The sequence below is a fragment of the Meles meles genome, chromosome X (genome assembly GCF_922984935.1).
Source record: "Meles meles chromosome X, mMelMel3.1 paternal haplotype, whole genome shotgun sequence".
Taxonomy (NCBI): Eukaryota; Metazoa; Chordata; class Mammalia; order Carnivora; family Mustelidae; genus Meles; species Meles meles.
Genome location: NC_060087.1, coordinates 36,368,365 through 36,380,805, shown reverse-complemented (window position 1 = coordinate 36,380,805; position 12,441 = coordinate 36,368,365). Strand labels below are relative to the sequence as shown.

Sequence of the window (12,441 nt, the reverse complement as noted above, 5' to 3'; positions counted from 1 at the left end):
CCGGGTTACACTGCACCTAGATAGCCTCCTCTCAGGTTGCCTCTACTCCATGCTGACAGTCAGAAAGCCACAACAGTCTTTTCTTATTTGATGAAAATGGCAGGCCTAGCCCCACAGGTGTGTCCTCCTCATACGAAGATACTGCGGCCACAGTTTTAGGGGCCACGGTAGCTCCCCCTCCTAGATCACTCATACAGGCAGCCTCAAGCTACGTAGGGACCCCACTTCTGAGTGTCCCTGAGGCTGCTCGGGCTGGGCTTACTAACTGCTCAGCCAAACGAAAAGCTGACGATGTGTCCTAGGTGGCAGCAGCTGTCCAGCCCCAACAGCTCTGTTAGAAACACTGCAGTATGGACTGATTCAGTACAATGGGCCAAACTGAAAGCCATCACCCTTGCCCTAGGCAGTACTGCTGAGGACCACCCATGTTATATTTTTCCTCACTCTTGGGCTGTGGTTAATTCCTTAGCTCTCAGGTCAGGCACACAGATGATGACTGACTGGTGTAGTAGACACCCTTCTGTGGGGCTGTGAACTCGGCAAAGCCATTGCTATAGCCCAACAGGGAATCTATGTAGCCCATGTGGACACTTGTAGAAAGGGTCCACACCCAGGAGAGACTGAATGCAGCCATATGGCCTATCAGGTTTCCAAGGGAACATCTCCTTTGGAACAGCTGAGTAGGGAAGGTCAGGACTGAAAGGATGGGAGCAATGGGAGACTTGGTACTCCATATTTATGATTCCACCCTGACAATCTCTAGTCCCTCCTCTCCTTTTTTCTCATCTGGTTCTAGTTCCTGGGAAGCCTGACTGGTTTCATCTTAAAGTGGCAGTTAGACCACAGGGGGGAGGTGACTACAATCTTTGTTCTGCTACCACTTGGTTTCAGTTGTTTGGGGTGGAAAAGCACTGACCATGAGGAGAACAATCAGTTGGTGAAATTCATGAGCCCTAGAGTATTCCTACAGTGGCCTGCTTGATGACAGAGGACATCAAAGTTCCACCCAGTTCTACCATGGTGCCCATCTGAAATGGAAGAAGGTCTGGGTGGAGGTGGGAGTTAGCTGAGTGAAGAGAGACATAGTGGCTACTGAGTTAGACCAAATGAACTAGATGGCCATGGAAGGGGAACAATAACCCTGATACCTGATGGTGGGACACCTTCATCCCTACAAGTCATGTGTGGGGGTGGGGAGAAGGGGTGGGAACATATAAAGCTTTCTTTTCCCCTTCACCCAGTACTGCAGTATCACGAAACAGTCACGTGGTTCATGTGAATCAAGCAGCAGCTGCAAGTGACACCATGAGCCTGCAGCTGGGTTTGTCATCCCATCCCTGTGCTATGAACTCATGTAGGCTTGGCCACATTGGAACTATTCTGCTGTGCTGGACACCCTCAGGATGGCAGGGCTATTCAGCTCTGCCTGGTACCCTAACCAAAAAAGCTGGACCGCTCGGCCGGGCCTGACATCTCAGCTCTTTCCTCATGCCTGCACAAATGTAATCTTGTTTCAATCTGACTGCTGAGAGTTAAGGTGTTGAACTGTGGGCCCCGGGTTTCTCAGTTATGATGCAGCTCACTGAGCACAGGGTCTCCATCTGGCCCCATCACATCATGCCAAGGGACTTGGGGGCATGAGAACCAGAGCTGTCATGATGGTACTCCTGCTGTCTGCTGCACGAGGCTCACTCTGATCATAAGTTCTACTTTTAGCACCTATGGATGGCAGGTTTACTCCTGGAAGTCAAGAGGGCAGGGTTCTTCCATAACAAAGAACAAGGCAAGATAAGATTTTTATCTCTTAATGAAAAGTATAACTATATTCTAAATGGGTTCCTTCTTTCTATTTATTTTTCCTTTGTTTACCCATTAGAAATTACTCATTTAAAAAATAATGAATTTTACAAAGAGGTATCTGTACCTCCATGTTCACTGTGACATCGTTCACAACAGCCAAGACATGGAAACAACCTGTGTGTTGATGAATGCACGGATTTTTAAAAATGTGGTATCTATTTATCTATTCACACACACACAGGAATATTATATAGCCATTTTAAAAAGAATGAAACCCTGTCATTTGGATAAAACTTTGATGGCAATATGCTAAGTAAAGTGAGTCAGACACAGACAAAGATCATACTGTATGATCGCACTTACGTGTGGAAATCCAAAGCAGCCAAATTCATAGAAACAAAGGGTAGACTGGTGGTTGCCAGGGGTGGGGGTAAGGGAAATGCAGAGATATTAGTCAAATGTTATAAACCTCCAGTGATAAAATGAGTAAGTTCTGGGGATCTAGTATACAGCATGGTGACTACAGTTAACATGTGTTGTATATTTGAAGTTGCTAAGAGAGTAGATCTTAAATGTTCTCACCATAACATTTTTTCAAAAAGTAATCGTGAGGTGGAAAAAAGACATTGAATTTTAGCACAGATAGAAATTTTTAAGATTATATATTTGGATAAGTTTCTTTTTCTTTTTCCTTTTTTTTTAGAGCTCTTTGCAAACATTCTTTTTTCAAGGCCTGAAACCAAAGTTGTTAAAACATTTGACACTTTCATCTCTTTTACAAGCAGGTATAATTTTAAGTTTCCTGATAGTTTTTTAAATGTTAAACACTCTATAAATTACACAAATGTTTTAATAATCTGAAAGATGGGGTGCCTGGGTGGCTTAGTCAGTTAAGTATCTGACTTAGGATCAGGTCATGTTCCCAGGGTTCTGGGATCAAGCCCCACAGCTGGCTCCCCACTCAACAGGGAATCTGCTTGTCCCTCTCCCCCTCCCCCTGCTTGTGCTCTCTTTGTCTCTCTCTCAAATAAAGTTTTTTTAAAAATCTGAAAAATTAAATATTTAATTTATTACCTATATATTATTATATATAACTTATTACATATGATATATTAGAGATATATATATAGTTAAAGATTTTAGTTGTTTTTTTTTAATTTTTAAAAATATTTTATTTATTTGACAGAGAGAAATCACAACTAGGCAGAGAGGCAGGCAGAGAGAGAGGAGGAAGCAGGCTCCCTGCGGAGCAGAGAGCCCGATGTGGGGCTCGATCCCAGGACCCTGGGATCATGACCTGAGCCGAAGGCAGAGGCTTTAACCCACTGAGCCACACAGGTGCCTGATTTTAGTTGTTTATTTGAGAGAGAGAGAGAGAGGGAGCACAAGCAGGTGGCAGGGGCAGAGGGAGAGGGAGAAGCAGATTATCTGCTGAGCAGGGAGCAAGATGTGGGACTTGATCCCAAGACCCTGGGATCATGACCTGAGCCAAAGGCAGATGCTTAACCAACTGATCCACCCATGTGCCCCTCAAACATATATTTAATTTATTATATATATTATATATATATATATATTAGAAGCTATTGACTAGGAAAGAAAACGATCTGGACCTTTAGTTGACTACCCGTTTTCAATTTTTCAAAACTTTTTATTATGCATATTCTCACACTTATAGAAGAGAAGGAACAGAAGATGAGGAATTTCCATGTGTCCATCATCAACTTTAATAATTCTCAACATGGGCACCTGGGTGGCACAGTTGGTTAAGTGACTACCTTCAGCTCAGGTCATGAGCCCCGAGTCCTGGGATCGAGTTTCCGCATTGGAATCCCAGCTCTGCGGGGAGTCTGCTTGTCCGTCTGATCTTCTCCCCTCTCATGCTCTCTCTCTCAAATAAATAAATAAAATCTTAAAAAAAAGTAACTCTCAGCATGTTGCCAATTGTATTTCATCTATATCTGCCCACTTTTTTCCCCTAAAGTGTTTTCACAGAAATCCTAGATGCTTCATTTCACATGTAAATATATGTAAATCAATCTTAATCCCAAATAAAGGAATGCAATATAAATAGAACTACAGTGTATAGATGAAGGACTATACCTGTCCCATTCATTCATTACGCCAGATAGCTAGGCACGCTATGCTTGGTGCTGGGGATATCAGAGAAAGAGCTAGATGAGTATAGAAAAAGACAGTAAGTTCAGAGGTTATTAGGTGAAAAACAAATGCAAGAATTATTACTCCTACGTGATGATGATGGTAGTAGTTAATACTTATAGATCACTTACTGTTTGCAAATGTTAACTCATTAATTCTTCACAATCATCCTCTGAGGTAAATACTATTACTACAGATGAGGAATTTGAGACCCAAGAATTGAAATAACTTGCTGGAGAGCATTCAGATGGTAAGTGGCCAAGCTAGGATTTTAACCTAAGTGGTCTGATTCCAGAGGCTGTGCCCTAAGGAAAAAAAAAGAGAGAGAGAAAAGTCTACTTTAATCTTCTGGTAAAAACAATGTTATTTATTCACCAAACCATTACCATTTTCTACCTAGGCACACAAGAAGACTGTATTTCCCAGCTCCCTAGCCTTTATTTAGAAAATAATTTATTATTGGGGCACCTGGGTGGCTCAGTTGGTTGAGTGTTTGACTCTTGGTTTCAGCTCAGGTCATGGTCTCAGGGTCATGAGACTGAGCCCCACTCAGGCTCTGCACTCAACGCAGAGCCTGCTTGTCCCTTTCCCTCTGCTCCTCTCCCCATTCTCTCTAAAATAAATAATAAAATCTTAAAAAAATTATTATTGAAGTATAGTTGATATACCATGATATATTAATTTTGGGGGCACAACACAGCGATGTAAAAATTTTATACATTAAGCTATGCTCACCACAGTAAGTACAGTCACCATCTGTCTCCATACACATTGTTATGTTGACTACATTCTCTATGGTGTACTTTTCATCTCTGCAGTTTACAACTGGAAATTTGTACCTCCTAATCCCCTTCACCTATTTCACCCATCCCTCACTCCCTGGCCCTCACGGCAGCTTTATATATAATAACCAAGTTATGGAAGTAACCTAAGTGTTCATTGATAGATGAATGGATAAATCAGATGTAGTATATATACAAGGGAATATCACCTAGGCATAAGAAAGAAAAAGGTCTTGCCATTTAAGACAACATGGGTGGATCCAGCTCCTAGCCTTTAAAAGGGGCATGTGACTAATTCTGACTAATGGAACTTCGGTGGACATAAAAAAATCTTGCTGTTAGAATGATGGCTTCCCAAGGTAGAAGGAGCCTGAACTCTGGGTTACTGCTTAGAATAGTATGGGCCTCTCCATCCGGTACATCTTTCCTGAACTTTGTGAGCACAAGAAATAAACTCTTACTTTGTTAAGTCACTGAGATTTGGGGGGTTATGTCGGCTTGTGTAAATTATACTAACAGAAACATTTTAATTTAAACTTTAACAACTTATGAAATCTTTAAAAATACTGAAAAGTACAGAATATATTAACAATCATCTCTCCCTACCCAGATTTAGTAGATATTAATATTGTCACATTTTCTTCAGGTATTTCTTCAGTAAACCCATTAAATATAACAAATAGCTAATAGCCAATAAAGCACCACCTCACGTCTTACCCCCCTCTGGAAGTTAACTACCATCCTGAAAGTGCTGTCATTATTTACATTGTTTACTTTGACTATAATATATGGAAGTATAGTGTTATTTTGTGTGCTTCAAAAATGGACAGAAATAAGAAACAAATGAGCAAAGGAAAAAAGAGAGAGAGACAAAGCAAGAAATAGACTCAGTATAGGAACAAACTGATGGTTAACAGAGGGGAGGTGATGGGGGGGATGGATAAAATAAGTGATGGGGAGGAAGGTATGCACTTGTCACAACGAGCTCGGGGTGATATATAAAATCATTGAATCACTATACTGTATGCCTGAAAATAATATAACAGTATATGTTAACTATACTGGAATTTAAATTAAATTTTAAAAAATAAAAAAATAAAAAGACAGAAATGATATCAAAAAGATTGCTGTTTTCATTCAGTATTGTTTTTGAAATGCATCCACATTGGTACATGTAGGTCTAATTCCTTCATTTTGACAGTTGCATAGAAATACAGTATTTGGGGCACCTGGGTGGCTCAGTAGGTTCTGATTTCAGATCTCAGGGTCCTGGCATTGAGTCCTGTGTCAGCTCCACATTCAGCTGGGAGTCTGCTTGAGGATACTCTCTCTCCCTCTTCCTCTGCCCCTTCCCCTGCTTAAGGGCGTGCTCACATGTGCATGTGCTCTCCCTTTCTAAAATCAACATATCTTAAAAAAAAAAAAAGAAATACAGTAATTCAGTAATTTATTTAGCCATTCTTCTACTGAGACAGGTAAGATCATTCATACAGTTTGGCTTCTACAATAGGATAATGAAATTCTTTGTATATTCCTAATATCATATAGTCAAGAGAGGCCTCCCTGAGGATTTTCTCATTTATGCTGATACTGGAAGGATGAGAAGCCAGCCACATGAAGAGCTGTGAAACAAGTGCTTCCCATATCTGAAACAGTGGACAAGCCCTAACACTACAGAAAATAGCATGCACTACAACCAGTGAGGTTACAGATATAGTAAGTGAAGGAAAGAGTGGCAGGACATAGTGGTGGAGAAGCAGGCAAGGGTCACTCCGTTAATGGCTTTCGAGACCACAGTAAGATGTTTGGGTTTTCTTTTACAGGCAAAACAAAGAGTTCTCATTTTTTCTAGGTTGGTCAGACCATAGTCACAGTATTATGAGTTCTTTTCCTCAACTTTACCATGAACGGAGCAACTCTTGATTGAATGCAGTTACTGCTTTTGCTCTCTGTTTTGGGGGAACTGGCTGCAGTATCTCATAAAAAGAAAGAAAAATTACTTTTCAATTTCTTTCCCATTCGTTTGTGTGTCTGAGGGGCATCTGTATGCTTCAAAATGAAACTGTATTGTCACAATTTCATTTTTCCATCAAGAGAGCTTACAAGGAAATGTTCTTTTATTTCTCCATATTTTGCAATCAATTTCTTTTATTAAAATCAGACTGACTTCGTGAAAGATGTCAACTGTTTAGGCCAATTGAATAGCCAAGGAAATATCATGCTACTAGTTCTGAAACTATCTGAAGTGTGACAGAATCTGGTGATGACCAAATAGAGAAACAATTGAAAAATATGAAAGAATTATGTATATATACTACAGTGCCAAACATTGTAGTGTAGGCTTTAAAATTATAAATTATACGATTTCCAAAAGTGATTTGGATGAGTCATTCCTTTAGTAACTCAGTCAAACATGCTAATATTTTTCTCCTTCCCCATTCATTTCTTCACCAGCACTTCCTATATACATCCAGTGGCTACGCTATCAGGTTGGGAGGTGGGCTATCACCTCTTTAAGGAGCTTTCATTTATATTACCTCCCTTATTGCCAACAATTCAAGCATTGCACCTCTCAAGATTCTATTCCTTGATCTTCACCCTGTTTTCCTTCAGAATATCCTTTTTAACAAGTACTTTTCAATTTTTAAAGAGAGCTATTGAAACTCACAGAAATTTCAATAGAATCTAATCTGATGGATGTGGGTGAAATATTCTCTATTCTAAAACCACTCTATCCAATTAATTTTTTTCTTTTATTTGCACGTTGGTTGTACTGCTCTAGGTAGAACCTTATTGCCAAATAGAATGTATACCAAAAGACATGGTGTATAATTATGTTTAATATATGCAATAAGGCAGAGCTAAAATTCTATCAACATCACACAGAATCAGAATCTGAGAATTAGAAAAGATCTTAAAGACCATCTTGTAGGACAACCTAACTTTCCTGTATATGTGACCACCGGGTTTTTTTTTTTTTTTTAACTCAAGTCAACAGTTTTCAGAAAGGGGGGAAAACTTCAATAAAACAAATCAAAACAACTGCAAAAGAAATGATGTCATTCTAGCTAACATAAAAATGTTTGTTCCCTGGAGTGACTCGCATGGGGAGGAATAATAGTCTCTGCCCTCCAGCAACTGCACCTGTAAGGGGCTGTAAGTACTCCTAAGGCATTTTGATGAGTACCATGATGATATTGCGTGTAAATGTGCTTTAAGGCCACAAAAGAGGGAGCAAGCGACTATACTCCAAAGGTTACACCTTCGGAAGACAGGTGAATGGCCTTCAAGAATGACTGAGAATTACACAAGTGGACAATAAGAGTATTTTAACCTTAAAGAACAAGAAGGGCGGGGCGCCTGGGTGGCTCAGTGGGTTAAGGCCTCTGCGTTCCTCTCTGGTCATGATCCCAGGGTCATGGTATCGAGCCCCGCATGGGGCTCTCTGCTCAGCAGGGAACCTGCTTCCCCCCTTCTCTCTCTGCCTGCCTCTCTGCCTACTTGTGATCTCTGTCAAATAAATAAATAAAATCTTAAAAAAAAAAAAAAGAACAACAAGGGCATCTCCTACACCTAAAAGTTACAAAGAGGAAATCTGCGAAAGGATGTTTCAAAAAAGGGTCGCAGCAACTGATGCTTATTAACAGTGGATTTCTACCTTAGCTGCAGGAAGAAAGCTTCTAAAAACCTCGAACCCAGACCTCACGTCAGACCACTTAAAGCTGAATCCACGAACTGGCACAAGTATTTTTTTTAAAGCCCCGCCCCCCCCACGCCCCGCGATTCCAACGTGCAGAGTTGAGAATCACCATTTTTCAGCAGGAAGCAAAATATTAAACGTGGATTTTGAAGGGGAAAAGTGGAGATAGGGCATAGAAAAAGAACCCTGGGAGGGCAGGGAGTCTACTGCAAGAGCAGAAACAAGAACCAAGTCAGAGCCAGCGGTAGAGGATTTAAGGGCTGTTTCTGTGGTAGAACTCCCAGAATTTCGGGGTCGGTAACGAGAGCGGCATATGTCCAACTCCATTAAAGTGAAGTTATTCTGCCAGCAGACCTGCTCTTACCCTCCATCATATTTTCTCACATCTTTTCCCACAGTTAAGAAAAAAAAAAAACAATGACGGAAACGTTTTCTATCCCACGAAAGGCGCATGAGCAGACTGTGGGAGGAGCAAAGATCTGAGAAGCCACAAGAGCGGCTACAGCCGCTACAATTTCTTCGCGATTCCAAAACCACAACTCACGAACATCTTGGGAAGGAGCCTCCCCAGCAGTATTTGCATCCCACTGGGGAGCGCTGATAAATACCTCAGAGTAAATTGGAGCCTTTTAAGCACCGAAGGGCGGCGAAGGCAAGGGCGGGGCAACTACTGACGTCCGCGGTGACGTCGCCGGCTCCGCCCTCACACCCGCTTCCGGCGACGCGCGGTCCCCGCTTCCGCTTTCCCGGCCCGCGCGTCGGCCCCGCCCTACTCCCACGCGCCCCCAAGCGTCACGGCGCGGGATAGCCGGAGAAAAAGCACAGGTTGCTGTCGGAAGTCCCCCTGCAGGTTCCCCTTCCGTTTTGCCTAACGACTTCCGCTTTGGGCCGTCAACATGGACGCTGCGGCTGGTTGCCGAAGCGGCCTCTGATCCGTTGTGGAGGCGCAGCTTCTCTGCAGAGGCTGCCCCGCTTCCCCGCCCTCCCCGCCTCCCCCCGCCTCCCCCCCCCCCCCGCCCCTCGCTCCAGTCGCTGGGGCCGGCGGGCTCGTCGCTACATGGGGGCGGGCCTCCACGGCCGGCGTACGGCTTCCTGTTCGGAGGAGGCCTGGCGGTAGGCGGCCTGGCGGTAGGCGGCGGCGACTTTGCCCGCGCCCACTTAGGCGCGGTGACCGAGCGCCTGGGAGGCTCGAGGGCTTCATCTTGTGCCGCTGCGCCAAGCCCGGCCCTGCGCCGCCATGGCCCCAGTGCAGCTGGAGAACCACCAGCTGGTCCCGCCTGGAGGCGGTGGCGGGGCCAGCGGTGGTCCCGCGTCAGCCCCGGCGCCTCCTCCTCCCGGAGCCGCCGTAGCGGCGGCCGCAGCAGCCGCGGCCAGTCCGGGCTACCGGCTGAGCACCCTCATCGAATTTCTTCTGCACCGGGCCTACTCCGAGCTCATGGTGTTGACGGACCTGTAAGTGCCGCGAAACCCATGCCTGCTCCCCAGAACCCCCCCTCCCCCCGCTTCCCGCCCAACCGGCTTAGAGAGGCTCGCACCTCCCCACGGGGCTGCTGTTTTCTCCTTTCCTCTGGGCTACTTAGTCTAGAATTTCTGAACTCTTGGGGCTCAGAGGAGGTGGAGGAAACGCTTTGCGTTTAGGGTCTTTCTGGAGATAAAGCAACGGAGAGTTGTTAATTATGTATGTTGTTAGACCCACTGAAAATCCTATCTTTGGGGTTTTTACTCGAGTTGCCAGCAGAACCCTATTGATTTCTTGGTTGGAAGCTTTTTAGCCGAAAGCCCAAGATTAGGGTTTAGGAATACATAATGTTAGAATTCCTAAAGACAGGAAATCTGTTTTACAGCGTTTTGACGTATATTTTAAATTTAGGTTGTAATTGTTTCTGCCAGAGTTTGAACTCAGATCTATTGTGTATAAATTAATCCAAAATTTTGGTTTGCTTTTTTTCCCTGAAATGTTTGAGAGTGTTTGAAGTCTTAACGAGTTTAGCGTAAGTAAAAGATTTATTGTAACTGGTCTTCTGTTACTGTTTCTTGGAGTATGAAGGGAGTTTATAAATCACCAAGTTACCAGGGAAATGCCTTGGGACATGATTAGGTTGTTAATCCCTTCAAAATAGGATCAGAATACACTAATTTTCAGTGTATGAAGAAAAGACACTATAAAATTTGGAGGGATATATACCTTAAGTACTGTTTTTCATTTTAAAATCCAGGTTCAGAAAAAATAAGAATTTTAAGTTTTTACTTAACTTAGTTTTTATCTTTTATCTTGTTACACTGCAGATCAGTGTTTCAGTTGTATACATTAATACGTAGATATTGGGCTGTACAGTGGCATAGCAATTTGTTACCAGAGACTTAAAATATTTGTTTGCAGATGACTGTAGGAGTTAGAATAGGTTCCACTTATTCCTGTAAAACATTCTCATATAGTTTTGACATGTGGTACTTTATCGAATGGAACAGAAAGAAGGCTTCCCTGTCTAATGAGAAACTTAAATAGTTGTTGTGATTAGGTGTCATTGTAGTAGTATACTTCTCTGAACCAATTACTATTGGATTTCATAAAAATTTAAGAGTGTTCATGAAAAATTTTCTTTTTTAAAAAATTTTATTTATTTGACACAGAGAGAGAGAGATCACAAGTAGGCAAAGAGGCAGGCAGAGAGACAGGAGGAAACAGGCTTCCTGCTGAACAGAGAGCCCCATGTGGGGCTCGATCCCAGGACCCTGAGATCATGACCGGAGCCGAAGGCAGAGGCTTAACCCACTGAGCCGCCCAGGCGCCCCCCCATGAAAAATTTTCATATATGTGAAGATCACCTCCCTATGTATAGCTATGGAAAAATGCTGAAAACTGCTATCAATGATTGTGTAATTTGTATAATTTGTTCTTTCATAGAGGATTTGTAGAAATTTTTGAATTGTGCTCTATTTTACAACTTAGTTATGCAGAATGTATATTTTATTGCAGTAGAATAAGTGTATAGTTTTAATCCTACACCCTTTATGTGATGATGATTCCCATACTTCTGTCTGCAGCAGAGACCTCTCCACTGAACTCCAGACTCTATATCCAGATGCTTACTTTTATGTCCTAGTAATGTGCCCTAATGGGCATTTCAGTCAATTCCACTTGATATATCCCCCCACCCCCAAAGCTCTTCTATCTCACTAAAGAGTATCCCCATTCTTCCTGTTGTGGCTTAGGCCACAAATTTGGAGTAATTCCTCTTCCAATTCCATACCCAGTACATCAGCAGGTCTTGTTATCTCTGACTTCGGAATTTGACCACTTTTCAACATTTCCATCGAGTGTGAATCCTTCACCCATGTTAACTGCAGTAGTCTGCCAGTTGATATCTCTACTGCTACCCTTGCCCCTTTATAGTTTCTGTCATCCATAAAATAGCCAGGATGATCCTTTTGAAACTTTTCTGCTCTCAACTCTCCAGCGGGTCTCCATCTCACTTATGGTGAAAAGGTTTTATAGTCACCTGTATATGGAGTGACTGTAAAAGGTCCAAATCAGGACACTTTTTTGAGCACAAAAGGTGGTGCTCTTTTTTTTTTTTTCTTTTTTTTTAAAGATTTTATTTAGGGCGCCTGGGTGGCTCAGTGGGTTAAGCCGCTGCCTTCGGCTCAGGTCATGATCTCAGGGTCTTGGGATCAAGTCCCGCATCGGGCTCTCTGCTCCGCAGCGAGCCTGTTTCCCTCTCTCTCTCTCTGCCTGCCTCTCTGTCTACTTGTGATCTCTCTCTGTCAAATAAATAAAATCTTTAAAAAAAAGATTTTATTTATTTATTTGACAGAGATCATAAACAGGCAGAGCAGCAGGCAGAGAGAGAGAGGAGAAAGCAGGAGCCCTGCTGAGCAGAGAGCCCAATGCGAGACTCGATCCCAGGACCCCAGGATCATGACCTGAGCCGAAGGCAGCGGCTTTAACCCACTGAGCCACCCAGGCGCCCAAAAGGTGGTGCTCTTAATAATAATGTT

At 42.9% G+C, this 12,441-nt stretch overlaps 1 protein-coding gene and 1 long non-coding RNA gene across 3 annotated transcripts in view; one reads left to right on the top strand and one right to left on the bottom strand.

Annotated features, from left to right (window-relative positions):
* LOC123934819 overlaps nucleotides 1–9,154 on the bottom strand; it is a 98,258-nt gene extending 89,104 nt beyond the window's left edge. The window contains exons 1-2 of the long non-coding RNA XR_006816834.1: nucleotides 9,051–9,154; nucleotides 4,092–4,265 (exon numbers count right to left, since the gene is read on the bottom strand). This is a non-coding gene — a long non-coding RNA (uncharacterized LOC123934819). The remainder of the gene's footprint in view (nucleotides 1–4,091; nucleotides 4,266–9,050) is intronic.
* A 388-nt stretch (nucleotides 9,155–9,542) lies between these two features.
* The window catches only part of MED14 (mediator complex subunit 14), a 70,017-nt gene continuing 67,118 nt past the window's right edge, over nucleotides 9,543–12,441 (top strand). For both annotated transcript variants that reach the window (XM_045994932.1, XM_045994931.1), the window contains exon 1: nucleotides 9,543–9,894. In XM_045994932.1, coding sequence (XP_045850888.1) covers nucleotides 9,680–9,894 — 215 coding nt within the window. In that variant the 5' untranslated portion in view covers nucleotides 9,543–9,679. The remainder of the gene's footprint in view (nucleotides 9,895–12,441) is intronic.